Below are 18,490 nucleotides of genomic sequence, written 5' to 3' on the forward strand. Positions count from 1 at the left end.
AGCTCCAGATCAGGAAACTGTAACCAGACCCATTAGGCTGCCAGTATATTTCCTAGTTCTCTCTGTGGTACAGCTCATGCTAGGTTATTTTAGCAATTTCAGTGTAACTGGGGAGAGACAGTTCACACTGGGAAGCAATTGCTTTGAGTTTAGCCCCACTGAAGCAGGAATTACAAAAGATATTTGACTACTTCCAATATTCAAAAGCAGATTGAAATTCATCTGAATAAGTAGATGTCAACATTGTCTTTTAATGTTCCCATAGAAGGTACCATCCTATTGCCTTCATCTCTGCTGAAATGAAGTTCATTTATCTTGCACTTAGTGATATGCATATGGAGAGTTGTAGGATTTCGTTTTAGCAATACTATTTCTGTTCTTTCTTTTGAATTTCCAGGTCTTCAGTGTTATACTTACAACTGTTTCCTTTTTAGCTTTCTAATTTAAAGTAGCTGAAGTATGCTAACTTCAAAAAAATATTTTTTTTGTGATAAACATTCATACCCACTAGAAAGTAGGCAACCAGCAGCCACTTAGAAATGGGAATTATAAGGTATAAAGAAGCAATTTTTGATTTTATACCTACTTACACATCTGACTTAGAAGTAAAACTTCAAGCTTTGAGAAAATGCAAAGCAACAACAACTCTAAAGATTCTAGATACAAATAAATTAAAAGCTCTTCACATTAAACCTGTAGCTTTTATGTTGAGATTGCACTATAATCCCAAGCATCTTTTCTGTGCTATTGATCATTGAGTGTAAAGATCTCATTACTTGCAGGTAATGATAAGGTAATGATGCATCCTCTTGGAACAAACTAGCTGTCAGAGTGTGTTGTCTGGTTCCATATGCTGTCAAAGTCCTTTGTCTTAGACCTGAGATTCACAAATGCAAAGTGTTAAACCAGCTTGCATTATCTGAGAGTTATACAGTTGCTTTTTAATATTTTCATGACATCTGCTGGGTTGGAACCTGGACTGGACAGCCTTGAATATCTTTGATCCTTAATCTATTCAGGTATGGAAATTTATTCCTTTTTATTTTCCTTATAAAACATTTGTCTTCTACTAGTCCAACAGTGGTGGTATCCATTTGATAATTATAGAAGTCCACATCTGAGTTAGTCATCTGCATTGTTTCATGGAAAGAAATGTCCTCTTAAAACATGATTCAAAAACAGGCTATTTGAGTCTCACTGTAAAAGCACTTCTAGTTCTCCACGGCCTAGGCTCAAAGGCTAGACTGAATTGCTGAAGTACAAAGTTAAACTCTAGATATGTAGAAGTAACCAAGGAGTATCTTACCTCATATGTCTAGCCACATATCTTCTCAGTAAAGAAAAAAGTATGGCAAATACTAGCAAATGCACTAAATTTGTATTGTATTGCAAGGGAGAGAGAGCTTAAAGTAGCATAGCCTTATGAAAGGGAGTGATTCAGGCAAGGTTTATATTGCAGCTGACCAGTCCCACCAGCTAATGGCCTTAAGGCCTGTATGCCCTAACCCACTGATGTTATGTATGCTAGTTTATGTTGTTGAAGAAAGTTAGAGCCTGCATTTACTGATATGAAGTGTATGCTGTGTCTGCTTCAACTGTTTTTACTATACATTAAGATAATACAAAAAGTGTGGGCAAGAAACCAGAAAATTTGAAGCCAAGTAAAACTGGAATAATGTCAGAAATATTCCTGTTAACCTGGGTGCATAATATTGTATAGAAATTCTAATTCAAAATCTAAATACTGCAGATATTATTGCACCTCACAGTGCTTAAGTGGCTGTGGCTCATAACAATCTTAGCTTCCTAAAGATGTCTTGGCACAATAGTACCACATTTCTTGCTTAACTTGGAATTTCCCTCATCCTGTGGATTTTATATTAGCCTCTCCGTTAACTTCTTTTTCTTCTGAGATGGCTGAAGGCTTGCCTCTCCTACACTGGTGTATTACTTCTTGCTTAACCTTTTCCTCTCCAGAAGAAGTTCTCTTATCAGTGGATCAGGCCCAGACAGCATGAATTTAGAAAAAGCAGGTCCTGCTTTGGCCAGCCTAATCTCATTTTATGACCAGGTGACTCACCTGCTTGATGAGGAAAAGGTTGTGGTTGTTTTTCACCTGGACTTCAGTAAAGCCTTTGATACTTCCTCCCAGAACATTCTCCTGGAGAAGCTGGCTTGGACAGGTGCACTCTTTGCTGGGTTAAAAACTGTCTGGATAGCCAGGCCCACAGAGCAGTAGCGAATGGTGCACCATCCACTTGGCAGCTGATCGCTAGTGGGGCTCCCCAGGGCTCAGTATTGGGGCTGGACCTCTTCAATCTTAATCGATGATCATGGGTGGGGGTGGGGGTGCAGAATCGAAGATAGTCTCAGTAAATTTGCTTAGAGGACACTAAATTTATCTGCTGGAGGGCAGAAAGGCTCTGCAGAGGGATCTGGACATGCTGGATTGATGGGCCAAGGCCAGTTGGATGAGGTTCTACAAGGGTGCTGAAGTGCTGGGTCCTGCACTTGGATCACAACAACTCCAGGCAGCGCTGCAGGTTTAGGAAACAGTGACTGGAGAGCAGCCCAAAGGAAAAGGACCTGGGGATACTCATTGACAGCAGCTGAACATGAGCCAGCTGTGCCCAGGTGGCCGAGAAGGCCAATGGCATCCTGGCCTGGATCAGCAATGGTGTGGCCAGCAGGACCAGGGCAGGGATTGTGTTCCTGCACTTGGCACTGGTGAGGCCACACCTTGAGTCCTGTGTCTGGTTCTGGGCCCTTGACTGCAAGAAGGACATTGAGGTGCTGGAGAATGCCCAGAGAAGGGCAACAAGGCTGGGGAAGGGTCTGGAGCACAAGTCCTGTGAGGAGTGGCTGAGGGAGCTGGGGCTGTTTAGCCTGGAGGAGAGGGACCTTAGGGGAGGCTTAATTGCTCTGCACAAGGCCTGAAAGAAGGCTGTGGCCAGGTGGGGGTTGGACTCTTCTCCCAGGCAGCCAGCATCAGAACAGGAGGAAGAAGCCCCAAGCAGTGCCGAGGGAGGTTCAGGTTGGAGATCAGGAAGAATTTTTTTCACTGAAAGTGTAGTTAAGCATTGGAATAGGCTGCTCAGGGAGATGGTAGAGTCACAATCCCTGAAAGTGTTCAGGAAATGACTGGATATGGTGCTTAGTGCTGTGCTTTACTTGACATGGTGATGTTTGGTCAAACGTACTTATGATCTTGGAGATCTTTTCCAACCTTAATGGTTCTAGGATTATATGGTAATACTTGTTGCCACATAGGTAGGAAAAAAAATTTTTAAAAGGTAAAAAGCAACTGAAGTGGACCTTGATCACTAGAACCAGAACACAATGATAAAGATATTTCATAGATGTCAGCATATATTTTTCATTTGAGTTTAGAATTTTAAACAGCAATTGAATACTAGTTAAAAATGAAATAAAAACCAGTAAAAAACTCAACCCACTTTCCTCAAATACACAACCCCAAAACAGATAATTCATCTTAACAGTCAGAATGAAATTTGTGGCATATTATTGTTCCTTACTACACGTTACATGAAAGACTATTGATCTACATTTTCTTAGTAACTGAAAAAAGCTACTTTTGTTGTGATTGTCAGTTCTGCATAGAAGTATCTTCTGAGAACTCCAACCATGGATGAGTTTGAGTTCTAATTGCCAGGCCATTGTGGAACAAAATCTGGTCTTTCTTCAAAATGAATTTAAAGTATAGTTAAGCATCCGTTGCTGTGTACAACTTTGTCTTATCATCTCTTTAAATTTGTCATATTATGTTTTCCTAATTTCAGGTATTGCACAACAAAAATTAATGGCAAATATTTTAATTTTTCAGTTTCATGTATTAACAAGAAGCTTAGGAATGTAGTGCCAGATCAGGCAGTAACTACTCCTTCCGTATAATCTCCATAACATATCTTGTGTTTGTCCAGCTTAACTTTGCTGTTTGGAGTCAGCCAAGGAATGTACATTAAATTACCTCCCTGGTTTCTAGATTGAGAGCACAGATCATCATCTGATAAGCCGCATTTAAATGAGTATGCCTGAATCCAGGAAGATATTTCTATGATTTTGAACTATTGGACTCTTTCACAGCTCTCTGTGTGAAATCTAAAGCATTTGATTGCTCATCATCAAAGCATACATGCAGTTCATTTCCCTAGCTCACTCAGAGACTGAAAAGCACTAGTATTATGAAGTAATCTATGTAATATTGCTTACATTTGGGACTAGATAAAGAAAAAGACTCATTTTTAATAACAGAAGAGCTGTAGGCAATGGTTGAGGTGATCCAGGTATGTACAAACTCAAGTAGCTGGCACTGTGTTAAATCCATATAGATTCTTTAAGTTATTTCGCAAAGATTCAAAGATAAATCTTCTGATGGAAATCTCTTAGAAGAACAATTTCCATTATTTGCCCTTCTTCCCAGTTCACAGAAGACTTTGTTGTTGATATCTTTGTGCACAAATAAAAGTTTGAGAAATTGAACTTGGGAGTAATTGCTCTGAGTGACTTCACCAAAAATCTTTACTATAGTTTAACTTTGGACTTAGTGTTTTCATAGAATTGGGTGGGAAGTTGGTAAGGAAAGATTATATTTTTAAAACATTTTGGAGCAATGTCAATAAACCCACATAGGAAAAAATATAATATTTCGGGAATTATTTGAAATTAATCAAAATTAGTTTGGAAATTTTCAATTGCATTTTGTCTTAAGTTTTAGATGATTTTGTCAATTTTTCTTTGGTCTTTTACTGAAGAAAGACACTGGTTTTTGTAACTAGCATAAAGCTGGAAGAAGTTAAAATCTTTTTTATCAACGCTGTAGGCTAGATGTTGGAAAACTTACAATTATGAAAAATTGTATTTGTACATTTTTATGTGTGTGCAGGATGTGGATGGCCATGTATCTTAGAGCAATACATCAGACAATAATAATTCTTGCTTAAAATATTTTTTATAACTTCTATTATCTAAAATTTCAAGGAAAAGTTTAGTGTAATACAGTTTCAAAGTATTTTAGTCACAAGTCTTACTGTGATTCACTATCCCAAAAATTTGCTACCCTGATGAACACCAGTCTGATACAAATTTTTTTTAGCTGGAAGGCTACTTATCCATTTATACAGAGTGAAAGGATCTACAAACCTGGCAATAAAGTTTGTAAATGAACTTATCCTATTATCAGAATCATTCTAATAATCACCTTTGAAACTAATGGAGCTAATCATTATTTATTTTGCTTCTTGGATAGTTTCATTGAATTTAGCTAGTGAAAATGAGTTAAAATTTCTCTAAATATGACATCCTCTGGGTTAATCTGAAAGCTATAATCATCCTACAATCATATGAGAGAGGCTCTTGGCCAATTTGAGCTAACAAATTGTAAGGCAATGCTGATTCTGCTTTGTGAAGAAGGCATGACCTAATTTACTCCCTTCCCACATGCCACCATGCCTTTATCAGTCAGGTTTGCTGCTTTGTGAGAGGTTAGCACCATTAAGAACATTCTGTCAACCACATGCTGCTGCAGTGTGGGCTGACCAAGAACACTGTAACATCTTAATGTGTTTTGCCAATGCATTATCTCTTAGAGCACCACACCCCATTAGAGATCTTCTCCAGGCTTGTAACTGATCTTCCCATTCTCTGGGAAAAAGCTGGGCTCTTAGGATCCCTTTATGTACCATTAGTTTGTAATTGAAGTGTCTACTACAGCTGTAGATGGCTAGTCAAAACCACATTTACAAATTGTTGTTAAAATTCATAAGAAGTTGCTCACCATCTTAACAGGATATTCTGGTCATTCAGAAATAAGAAAACTGACAAACAAGAAAGATATTTACTTTCCCACAGTACTGTCATGGTCTTACAAACTCTTTCACTAAACACTAATGAGATCAAGTAAGGGACTCAAAATGAATTGTGAGACATAACTAGTAATTTCAATGTATTATGTCTGAATGCTCTTTGAGTCTTTCCATAACCTGTTTTTCTGCTCTGTCTGCTCTGGCAGTGTCTCACATATTCATTTTTGCTACTTGCAAATTCTTTGAGAAAATTTAGATTGCCATTTCTACTTTCTTGATAAGCTCCATTGCTTTTTTCTCCTCGTTACTAATTTCTAACCTTTTCGAACTGTTTTTAGTCATCTTTGTAGACAAGCTTCTTCTGTCTCATTGTTTCTCATATTCCTGAGAGTGGATCTATCTGTTTGGGCTACTGCGTTGTTTTTAAACAGATTTCTTTTATCTTTTCTTTGGCATTCTGTTAATCATATTACCTTGCTCCACGGCGTACCTACAGAGCTCTTTATACTTTGCTCATCATTGTGTGTCTGCTTTTGTTTCAACATTCTTTTCAGCCCCTATTTTTTTTTAGTATTATCACTGGTTTATTCTGCATTGTGCCCACAATTTTTGCATTCCTTCTGGTGCACTATTTCCCTTAAACTCTGACTTTCCTCTTGCGCCTAGCAAAAAATTCTTCCTTCACATTGTAAATAACATGTGAAAATTCTTCTCCCAGCTTGTGTGGTTTTGCATCAGTGTAGCTTTAGTTAATTAAACTCGATTTTTTTGCCAGTCTAGGAATATGTTTATACAGATTTATATACAATTATCTGCTCATCTTTACCTCTTTGCAAACTTTTAAAAGTAACAGTTAAAAAATGATCAAAATTTCATACTTCAGCATGTAGACTTCTGGGGTGTTTTTTAATTTCAATTTTTTAATTTCAATTAGGATGGAGGATGGAGGAAGATTAGGTTATTATCTAAAACCCTAGCCTCAAAAAATAAGCTGGCCCCTGTTAACATTTTTTAGGTGTAAATGTCTTAATTTAGATTGCTGAATAATTCTGACCCAAAGCTTTTAGAAACACTGCTTGATATGTACCCTGTTAACATTTATCCTTTAATTTCAAGTTTAAAATCCAGATTTTTATAAAATATTTTCTGCAAATACATGCTTCAGTTTATTTTTAACGTGTAGATGAGTGAGCTGAAAGATCAACAGTGTTAAAATTGCAAAACAATGACTTTGATTCTCAGTTGCATGTGTATTTATATGGCATTATTTTAGAAAGTGTAATCCTTTGTGAATATAAAACCTACTTTTAAAAGTATTTTCATTTATTAAGTGGCTAAAAGGTGAAAAACTGCTTGAAGGAATGAATGAGCCTGGTCTGACCTTTGATTTTAACTTGTTCTTGTCATCTAGACCCAGCTGTGCGACTGGCGTTGTTCAAAAACAATGAAAATAAACATCTCTCTGTGAAACCACCAGGGAAGACACAGCCTATAAGTGCTGGAGACTTTGAAGGTATGAACAAGTATTTCATTTTATGCATATAAGCATATATGTTTTGCAATGTCTTTTAAACTGGCTTACTCAAAATATAAAACAATATGTGCAAATAGAAAAAGGCAGAAGTTTAAGGAACTTGTCTGTTCCTCAAGTCACAGCAGTGAAATATTTCAATTTAAATTCATTGCAGAGAGCAAGACGTGCTCCTAGAGCTTAATTTATAGGGAGATGGAGCTTAACTTATTTATTTATTTATTGTTTTATTATTAAATCTTCATCATGAAAATGTCAAAGCATGTCAGAGAGATATAAAATACAAAGTACTAGAATAAAACTTCATAAATGAAATATCACTTCAAATTCTTCATTAAATTGCTACATTTTCTGAAGCTAGACATTAATTCCTAAAAAATCCTTAGCATGTTTTTTGGAAAGTACTTTCATAAATATTCCCCAGAAATTCACCATTTGACAGAAGACAAGGAAAGAACATTCATCATGTAAATATTAAATTCTTATTCATAAATATTTAAATCCTGATGTAGCTTTTTTACTGTTAAAATTCATGTTAGAACACTCCTTGGTTTCTGTACAATTAAAGTAAGTCCAAGTCTATTTAAAATACCCTTGCTGTAAAAAGACAATCATCTCCAGAGACATTTTTATATTGTTTTGATTCTTTTTGCAACTAAATGGTGTACTCAGAAAGTTCTCACCTCTGTGCTTTTATCTTTTCCAAAGACATAGTCATATGCTATCTTATCAATTCCTAGTTTCACAAAGTAAAACTACAAATTATACTATATTAGCATTCACTGTATGAGGATAAAAATTAGAACATTTCTGAGAGAGGTGTGAAATAAATCTGAGTCTACATTAATTGCAATTCGATGAATTAATTCAGCTGTATGAAAGCCTAGATTTGCCTCATGAGTCCACGCTCAAATTTGTTCAGAAACAATTATTGGTAAATTCTGAAGAGGAAATATTTTTGCACTGTTATTTGCCTTGGATCCAAGTATGAATCTACCTTGACTATAGAATGTCTGTGTGTACTGCACCTGACTGAGCATTTCCCAGTATCTCGTATATGTTGCTGGCATGTGCTTTTATGCATCAGAATGTGTCATATGCTGAAGAAACAGGACAGGCAGCCTGACTGTAAAAAAGTGAATGTCCAATAGAAACAACTGTAGGAATGCTCAAAACCATGTCAGAGTTAAGCCTGAATACAAGTTTAGTACCCTAAAGTCAGTGTAGGTTTAGGCTAGCTTTCCTGCCACCAGTTTATTTGTTCCTGCCTGAAAACATTTCCCTTTGTTTTGAAAAGCCGATGTAACGCATTCTAAATATTACTGAAGTTACTTTTTGAATTGATGGAGAGAAGGTACCAAGGCAGATTGGATATCAAAAGGCAAGCGTAGTGGTGGTGCTCTTAATTATCTTTCATTTCAAGGACCATTTTACTCCTCTAGCAGGCTAATAAACAGAAACTTTTTTTCACTACTCATTGCTGCTCACATGTAGTCTGCTGAGCTTTCAAGACAAGGAATACTTTTCCGCTTGACCAGTATAGAAATTTGTCCTTCTACCAGAGGCCTTGCTACTTCAGACATTATGTCCAGAAAATTCTAGGTTGAAAGAGCATTTATTTATATATATGTGTGGTATCATCAGACAGAACTAGGAGTTTCTAAATTTAGAATTAGTAACACTTTGCACCTGCATAGTAACTTCACAGTGTTATCAGAGATGTCTTCTCTTGTTTCCCATTTCCCCTCTTACCTTTTAAGTGTTTCTTCCTCTTTTGCCAGCAGTAGATCTCTTTGGGTCTGTTCAGTCATTGGAGTTCTTTCTGTAACAAGAAGGTGGAATGTTTTCACTCTGTATCCATAAATCTTGTGGTCATTGTATTTTAATTCAATAGAACGCAGACCTGTCCTTTATGTGGTGGAAGTAAACTTCCTCCATTCAAGACCTTTTACTTTCACAGACTTGTAGTGGGTAGAAAATTTGAACTCCAAACCATTTTCTTTATAAACAATTAAATAAAAAAAAAGCACATTCTATATATTCCTTCTTTATTTCTTTAAATTGGGAAATGGAGGGGAGAAGTCAACATCAACAGAAAAACAGCAAGTACACACGTGTTATCTGTTAAATAACAGAATCACTACTTTTGAAAGGGGATGCCCTAGGAAGTAAAACAATTAGAACAATTTTAGATTTTAAAACTGGAACACATCATGGCAATGAATATTTAAGAAGAAATCTAGTTAAAATGAATGATGAATGTTTTTTGTCTTCATTGTGGTTTTGTGTGTAAGACTACAAAGAAAGCAAAAACTAGAAGCATGAGATATAAAAATAGTGAAAAGAAATGAGGTTAATATCTGTTGATTTTTTTTCCCCGAGATTTTGTTCTGTCATAATTTTCCTTCTTATTTTCCTGCTACAAAAGTTTTGATAAGCTGATATGCACTATGCTGTTAACAAATTTTGAAAACTTGTGCATAGCTTTAATCCCGTAGGATAATACACACATCTCTCTAAGTTGACATACATATTGTTGGAAAACATTTTCAAAACTGGATTTATTTACTCATAAATATTCAAAATTTATTCATAAATTTTTATTAAATTTTGGATGAGTCATCCTGCTTTGCTCACTGATGTTAGACAAATACCCACCAGGGACCATTATTTCACATCTGAATCGCAGCAGCACACAGAATTTAGTCAGAAATAAACCCCTTTGTAATACAAACACCATGCCAACGGCATGAGGAGATACTATTCTCACAGAGAAGAGCTTGCAAAAATACAAGCAGCGTGTGAAGGAAGAAACCATGGGAATGCAATTCAATGCATTACTGTATCTGTCAATAAATCTGTCAATGTATCTGTGTCTGTATCTGTATGTGTCAATGTATTTACATACAGTACATGTGTCTGTACTCACACAAATATATAAGCATATGCCAGTGGTATAAGTAGATAAAATAATTCAAAAAATGTAGTATTTATGACTTTTATTTGTATATTTTCAAAGGAAAGGAAATTATGAACAATTACTGTCTGGTGTAATTACTAGCATCAACATGCATTTTGTAATCCTTATACTTTCTGTCAGATGCAGTTTCAGTTTCTTTAAAATTAATTTAATGCATGTGATCATTGTACTGTAGATACATTAAAACTATTAGTTTAATAAAAATATATTTGGATCTTTTCTGTGATATTAACTTGAGTAGGTTGTAAAGTGAACCATAGAATATGCAAGTATAAATATATATTTACTGTTTCTCATAACAAATTATACCCTGATCAAAAACCTGAAGAAAGATGAAAGCCTGACTTGAAGTACTCCTGATGATTTGCCGGACATTTCCTGGGACCTTGTATATTACCCTGCTCTCTTTGGTGAGATAAGGTTATGCTTCCATCATGGTTGTTGAGTTTCATTTAGTGTCAGGTAGCTGAAAAACAAAATATGCCTTCTTAAATGAATATTCTGGTTCAATGAATGTTCTTGAGATATTTTTGTGGTTTGTAGATGGTGACATTTCAAAGGTCTCAAAATTTTGGAAACTTTATAAGGCACATAGATAATTGTCATAATTTCATATTTTGCATCAAAGCATATTTTTTAGAAAGCTTTATGACTACTTGTCCACTTCTTGTCTGGAGGCTATTTCAGTTGTTAATTTAATGTAAAATAGTCTTGACTGTTTTGGGTATAGTACATCAAGAACTGAAGGAAAAATCTATCCTTGACTCCTCTTGGGAAGTTCCAATTAGTCCTGGCTGACCATGTAACAGAGCATCTCTGCCATCTGTGGGTCTGTAATTACAGGATCTGTAATTTCATTTGCATAGAGGAAGGATATTTTTCTAGCCAACAGTGAGAATAGTTAGTCCCAGTACAGCAGCTGAGAACTGAAGAATGAGCCCTAAGGCCAAGCACATTTTTTTGCTACAAGCTTTGCAAACCATGTGTGTCTTTTTGGGTCCTCTTTAATCTAGTTTCCTCAATGGTTTTGGTGGGTTATCCAAATAATTTTTGTTCAGTGGATTGGGAAGCTGAATTCCAATCTGTAGAGCAAGCTGGAAGAATGCAGGAGATCAGATGAAAATCCATTCAAACTATCCAAGTATTATTTGGATATGATTTACTTTATTTCACTGGTTGTGCTCTATTTAATTTCATAGATTGTGCTGTATTTAATTTTGTAGGCTAGGTGAATTATTGGCATATATAGTATATTTATTTTAGTCATATCCATATCCATCAGTAACACATCTATATCATACACTTCAAAGTGAAAACAGTTCAATGTGACTTCACCCTAAAACGTGAACAATGATTTATGCCTGGAGGTTTAACTATATAAAAAATGCACCGGGCTGTGTTGACAAGATATGTTTGCTGTAGTTTGGGAACCTGTAGTTCTGCTTGGCAGTACTGTATTTCCTGTCATTTTATGCTCATGGTGACCAAGGAAAATGCAGTGGATATAGTGTTAAGACTGATTTTGCCAATGCAAATTTGATAATGAATAGATTATGCTTTCTTGAGTGTCTTTTAATTATGCCAATATTTATTTATTTCTGTAGAAATTTTCGGTTGAAATAACATTTATTTTTCAAGAATGAGAAGTAAAGTGAGCTTGTGATTATGTCATAAGATTTGAAGATAAATATCATGGAAACCACTTAGTCATCTGTTTTCCAGCTTTATAATAGTTCCTAATTATAAACTCCTTATAGTCTCAAGTGGAAATTATTGCGAAACATTCTTACAGATTATTGTTACTAGTGATAATTGAAAGTGCAAATGTGAGACTTTGGAACGTTGGAATTTAAGGTTGGCTAATTCTGAGAGTTTATTAAAATATTGTTGCACTTGATCAACATAGTTTCTTAGATTTTCTGTATTATAAGATATGAATACATTTTTTAAAAACTATGTGTGAAATTTAATAGAATTTGTATTTATTCAAATCACTGATGCTTGACAAATCACTTCTACATGACAGTTAAGAGAAGGTACTGAGTCTGGAATGCTAGTATTCATCTTTATATGGGCTTTAAATGTTCTGGTTTTTGTTATTTAAGAGCATGTAAAAAGACATTGAACTGTAAGTGAAAATTTGTGTTAGTTGTTTTCATCTTTTAGAAATCAGCTCTTTTTAATTGAGAAATATTAATGGCATCAGTTCCCAGGAATCACAGTGTTTGTAAACATCTGTTTCTAAAGTAAGTTGTCTTTCATTGATCTGTTGTCTCAAAAGGATTAATAACCACATTTGAAATCTGGGCTTGCTGCAATTCTGAGTTGAATTGCCATGTTTACAGTAAACTGTAACTGTTACATATCTCCCAGGCTCTAAATTTGTATGCCACATTAGGGAAGCAGTTTCTAATCCATACAGCACTGACAAAAATGACAAAATAATGCATTTTCAGAAAATGTAAGATCTGTCCTGAAATGTAATGAAAATGTGTTACAGAAACTTGCAGTGCAGAAGGGATTGTATCTTTTGAATTCATAATTCTATGGCTTTGTTTCTTATTATTTAGTTTGAGCTCACACAACAGAACTCTTGCATTGAAATATTTTCTCATTTTAAGGAATTAATGGCTCTCCACCAGCCCTTCAACATGTAAAATGAGTAGGTTACTTGTGTCCAGTACATCCAAAAAGAGCCAGGATAAAATAAACATAAGGAGTTGGATATCTTGGAAAAAATCTGTCATGGGTTTGGGTTAATCATCTCCAGAAGAAATTCAACTTGATGCCTGAAATGTAAGACTTCTTGGAGAAAGCAGTAAAGCCTGAGGCAGTGTTGATCTGAAGGAGTGCTCTCCATGGGTCAGAGCTGCTCTGCTGGCAGAGTGCAAACCCAGTTCACAACAGCGGTACGCTGAAAGCTTGTAAAGGACTGCAGGGGCCTTACAGTGCACGCACTCAAGCTTCAGTTACATACTTCTACTGGTCCAGTTTCTTATTATAAAATAAAACTGAAAAATAAAATCTGTGCCTAATTTTCTAGCCTCCTGTCTGTCAATGATAGTGTAGGATTTTTTCAGTACTCATGGAATGAAGCAATCCTGAAATTATGTTTAAAAATAAATATGTAAAACATCATTTATGTGGGTTTATGCAGTGCACTTGAGTGTCTGAGTATTTATAAATTATCTAGACATATGAAAGTTTTATTAATGTTCTTGCTTTTCACTTTCAATTACCAAAAAAAAAAAAAAAAAAAAAACAACCCAAAAAAACCCCATCAAAACCACTCACACTTTATTTGCCTGAAGTTCCTGGATAGGAGGTACTTGCCATAGATACATACCAGCTAATATTATAAATTCTTATTGTGGTTCTAGTCTTCAGAGTTTCTGCATTCATATATTCAATGTTTCTGACCACATATTTCACCTGCTTGAGTACTTTCTCTTTGTTCCTGACTCTGCCTTTTTGCAGACTGTTGGAATTTGTGGTAGCATAAGGATTTTGTTAGAGTATCAGATATGAATGCGGTCTCTAACCTAGAGAGTGTGTTTGTTTGTTCCAATAAACTTCCAAAACTAGGATTTTGTACAATATATAGGTGGTTACCTGTGCTTTCACAACATATTAATTTACTAGTTTTTATCAACCTAAAGGAAACTGCACCTAAAATAAAGGAAAAAAAATCTTCCTCTTCTTCTGCTAATAGCTACCCAGTGATGAATACAGTAGGAGACAGATTTCACCCAAAATGTCATCAGAGGTGGAGAACTACATCTTCTTCTTGTTGAATAAGATGATATAATAGTTCAGATAGTTTTATTTGCATCTCCTTCAATTTTGCCTTCCTTTTTTCTCTTCTTCTTGATATTTTATGTCCAAAATTTTTGTAGTGTGACATCTGCATCTCAGCCAGTGTAAATTTAAACAGGTTGATTCCACACTCAGATCCACAGCTTTTAGTACTGCATAAGGCAATCGTTTTAGATGAATAGATCCCTGAGTACCAAAGCATTTCAAATCCTTTTTCATTTGACCATTCAGTGACCTGATAACTATTTCCTGTCCCTAAGTAAGGTCATGACCCAGGTCTTAGAGTGCAAAAGACAGATAATTTTAGCAACAAGTTAAATCCAAATGGATTTGGTTGGAGGGGGTAAGGGAGAATAGGTTTGGTTAATTTCCTTTAAAATAAAGTGTTGCAAAAATTGTATTTAGCATGTCCTGTTAAAAGTAATTATTGAATTTGTTGCTGTCATGTTTGGATGCCTGGGGACTGCAGTCAATATTGGGGTGGTTTGTTTATTTGCTTTGCTTTCACTGAACAGTACCCAATAAATTTTTTTACACTTCAAAAGACAATTGCTAATGAAGAGGTCATTAAAAGTGCATATTCTGATATATTCAAAGAGCTTTCCAAAATGTTTGTTTCAAACGCTAAAATCATATTACTATGCAAATGGTTTTCAAACATAGGCCATGGACTCTGTCTGTAAAAGTGTCATGAATGTTACATTGCACAAATGTTCCTCTTGCACAAGAATTTCCATTTGGTATGATGAGATGAATAAGGACAATAATGTAGCCTTAGAAATATTTTATAGGTACAAATCTTGCTTCAATTGGGATCTATGGCATATTTTAAATCACAGTTAAAGGAATGTTTCCTGTAGCTGTAGATTTTAATAATTGCATTATTCTAAGCACTTTCAGAGGTGAAATAAAGGAAAGCCTTCACACCAGAGCTTTTAATTAATTTGAAAATATAATTTATTAAAATTTTCTTTAAAGAAATTTCTTTTTTTCCTATTCTGTAATGGGATCTATGGTGTTGTGTAGAATTAGTATTATTAATGATGTCAGAGATCTACAGCATTCCAAAGAGGCCATTTTCACAAGTTTAATATTAAACACACATTGAATTATCTTTCTGTTTCTATAACTAATAATGTTGTTGCTCAGATACATTTTTCAAGCAAAATATCAAAACAATACTCTAAAATTGAAATAGAGGAATTTAAAATTTTATGCTGCTCAATACTAACTCTTAGAGCAAAGTTCAATAGCTTTTATAGATTTCATATATTACAGAATTGAATGTGCTATGGACCTACCTAATTTACAAGGAATTCCAAGTAACTCAAGTATTTTAATGAAAATGTACAATCATGCAGTGATACCTATGTAACTTTTATGTTGTGTTATTTCTGTAATGTAAATTTTCCTATTTCATAACTTTGCGGTTCAATTCTTGTCAAAACATGTTAGCAATTTCTGGAAATTCATAGGTTTGTGCTAGTTTGATGTATTCACTGCAGATATTTTATCTGGCTTGTGAGTACAAGAAAGGTAGAAGTACTGAATTTTGCAGTTATATATTTTTTTCATAGTGATAAGAAAGGCTGCATTTCAAGACAGTATTTTTGAATACAATTTTGTTTACATGACATTCTAGAATTTTTCTCTCTTTTCAGGTTTATTGTCAGGTTCCCAATCCAACATGGTTGGATTGTAACTTCATAAATTAGCACATTTATAGCATGTTGTAGATAATGAGTCCAGACAACGAGATAAAGAAATCTAAGTACCCAGACAAAAGAACTTCATTTTCATAGTCATCATTAAACAAGTTCATCATGAATAACTGTATTTTTCAATGATTTCTAATTGAGCATCAGGCTTACTAAGACCCTGACTGTGGAAATGTATTTCTCTAAAACACATGCATGCTTTTATTTTCTGATAACCAGCAAGCTCAGCAGTTTTCACTTTATGAAGAGACCAGTGTAATCTCTTATGAAAGATAGAATGCGACTTTTAAAAAGGAAGAATTTAAACTCTACTGCGTATTTTTAAGTTAAATTTGCTGAGTATTTGCTTTAGTACCTGATGTATATTTTGTAATTGAGAAATTAGCAGTGAATGTAAAAAGAAAGGAAGCTATGTGCCAGTAAGCCAGAAAGTTCTGATTTAACCTACCAATGACCTGGCTTTGTTTGTTCAGATGACAGTTCTAAAAGTGTGCAGAGAATATTCCCTTTTAATACAGTTATTTGCCGCAAGCCGTGACCTCGGTGCCTGTCGGGGAGCAGGTCTGAATTGGCCCTTTCTCTGATATCGTGACATTGCTTCTGTTGCCTCGATTGTGACCTCTGATTGCATGATACCCCTGAGAGTTCAATTTAATAAGCGTGACTCCTGACTCTTAGCCAGGTCTGCCTTCTTAGGTTTTGTCAGACTCTACTTGTAGTCTGGTCTACATATGCTAAAACACTGCATAGGCTGCCGTCATACTGTGTGAGCTGTGTGCACTGATTTCAAAATTCTCTTTCAAACGTCTCTCATTTATTGCAAATGTTTATAAAATCTTTCTTGGAATAAATTTTAGAGGTTGTTTCTTTCACATGTATGGCTGCTTGGGATTTTGGGGTTTTATATCTTTGTACAGATAGTTACTAACTCTTTCACTAAATTACTAAGCATGTGTGTTATCCATCCATCATACTAATTTCTTTCTTCAAAATTTTATTTCCCCTATGAGAGTGTTCTATATTTTAATGACTTCCCATAAAATATGTTTGTTCAATATAGAAATATTAGAGGCAAATCTCTTTTTCTCATTATGTAATTAGTACAGTCTCAAAACAAGGCAGTACTAATGAGCGCTCAGAGCCCTGTAAGGTGTAATGACCCAGCACCAGTCAGGTGAAAGCTGAAGAATCTGTTTGGAGTCCAGGAGAAGGTGAGTAGAATTAAAACATTTTAAATACCATTGAAAATAAGTTATCTTGGGTTTAGTGACAATTTTGCTATATCATTGCATTCTTTTCTCCTGTTTTCCTCCTCTTCTAGCCAGAATGCTGAAGAAGAGTCTGTTCTGAGACCTGGATGCCTTGAGGGTGATGATGCTATTCAGATATTTCTCCAATTTTAGTGCCCCTTGCTGCATTCACTGAACCAGAATATGGAGAAGTTTAAAGATTGAAAGAAAGTTTCAAGAACTGTGGTACAAGTTACAGACAAGTTTCTGTATTTACTTACATGCATTTTCTGTATTCTCATTGCAGATATGTACCCATTTTCCTAGCCTCTGTATCAGTACCCATAACTTAGGGCTTCTAAAAAAAATATCATTTCAGAAGAGCAGAAAAATCTTGCTGAACAAAATAATGCTTTGAGCTTACTTTTGTAGTTACATTAAAATTTTTCTGTAAATATTACCATTTAATACTTCTTTATTTCTTCAAGTACTTTAAAGAATTCTGTTAACCTTTTAAATGAGATTATTTTTATTAAAATTGTTTATTTTGTATGAAAACTATATCAGGATCTTTCTTATAAAACAAGTTCTATATAAGGCAGAAAATGGGTATTTTCTTCTTCCACTCAAATTTGACAATGAAATTCTATTCCTTCTTCATGACAGTGACTGTTTACAGTGAAGTAAAATCAAGTAAAATCTCGGTTTGGCCAGGTTTTTGGGTTTGTTTTTTTTTTTTGTTGTTGTTGAGGTTTTTTTTATTGGTACACAAATTCTCATGTAAGATTATGTATTTTTTATAACTCAATTTAGTCTCTAAGGTTTTAAAAGTCATAATATAATCATCTCTTTCCTTCTCCTAGAGTAAATAGTGTAAGATTAGCTACTGAATTTCCTTAATCTTAAGTGAGGGTTTGCCTACCTAATTGAAATTTCTGGGATTTCACTCCCTCTCTGGATCAGAGCTTAATGCTCTGTAAATTCCTGTGCTATCGGCAGGAGATTAGATCATCAGCGACAAACAAGCAAAGTTACAAGCAAACAACTATTTTAACCTGTTGGTAGACAACTGGTGAAACAAATTCCACTTTAAAATTAATTAGTTATGGCTGTCTCAAAAGCTATTGCAAATATAAAAAAAATGCAGATGAGGCAACTTCACCTTTTTGGAATCATCATCGTATTTAGGTTGTTCGCTCCTTTTCAAACAAATTTTATATATGTGTATGTAGAAATACATATTTAAAGACAGTGAGTAGGAGGAGAGTTTAGATGACAAGTAGCAAGTAGGTAACAAGTTTAGATGAAAAGTTTAGTAAAAAGAAACTAAATTAAACACACCTACAATAAGCATAAACCATATAAACTCTAGATTAGGGACAGTTAAATTATGT

The 18,490-nt window shown here is 34.8% G+C and overlaps 1 protein-coding gene across 3 annotated transcripts in view; it reads left to right on the plus strand.

Moving 5' to 3' along the window:
* The window catches only part of LRRIQ1 (leucine rich repeats and IQ motif containing 1), a 103,129-nt gene that overhangs the window by 55,693 nt on the left and 28,946 nt on the right, over window positions 1-18,490 (plus strand). For all 3 annotated transcript variants that reach the window (XR_010438659.1, XM_064702023.1, XM_064702024.1), the window contains exon 22: window positions 7,234-7,335. Coding sequence is in view for 2 of the 3 variants with exons in the window: in XM_064702023.1 (XP_064558093.1) it covers window positions 7,234-7,335 (102 nt within the window). In the remaining variant the exon portion in view is untranslated. The remainder of the gene's footprint in view (window positions 1-7,233; window positions 7,336-18,490) is intronic.

This window comes from Zonotrichia leucophrys, chromosome 1A, assembly GCF_028769735.1.
Source record: "Zonotrichia leucophrys gambelii isolate GWCS_2022_RI chromosome 1A, RI_Zleu_2.0, whole genome shotgun sequence".
In the NCBI taxonomy this organism is placed as follows: Eukaryota; Metazoa; Chordata; class Aves; order Passeriformes; family Passerellidae; genus Zonotrichia; species Zonotrichia leucophrys.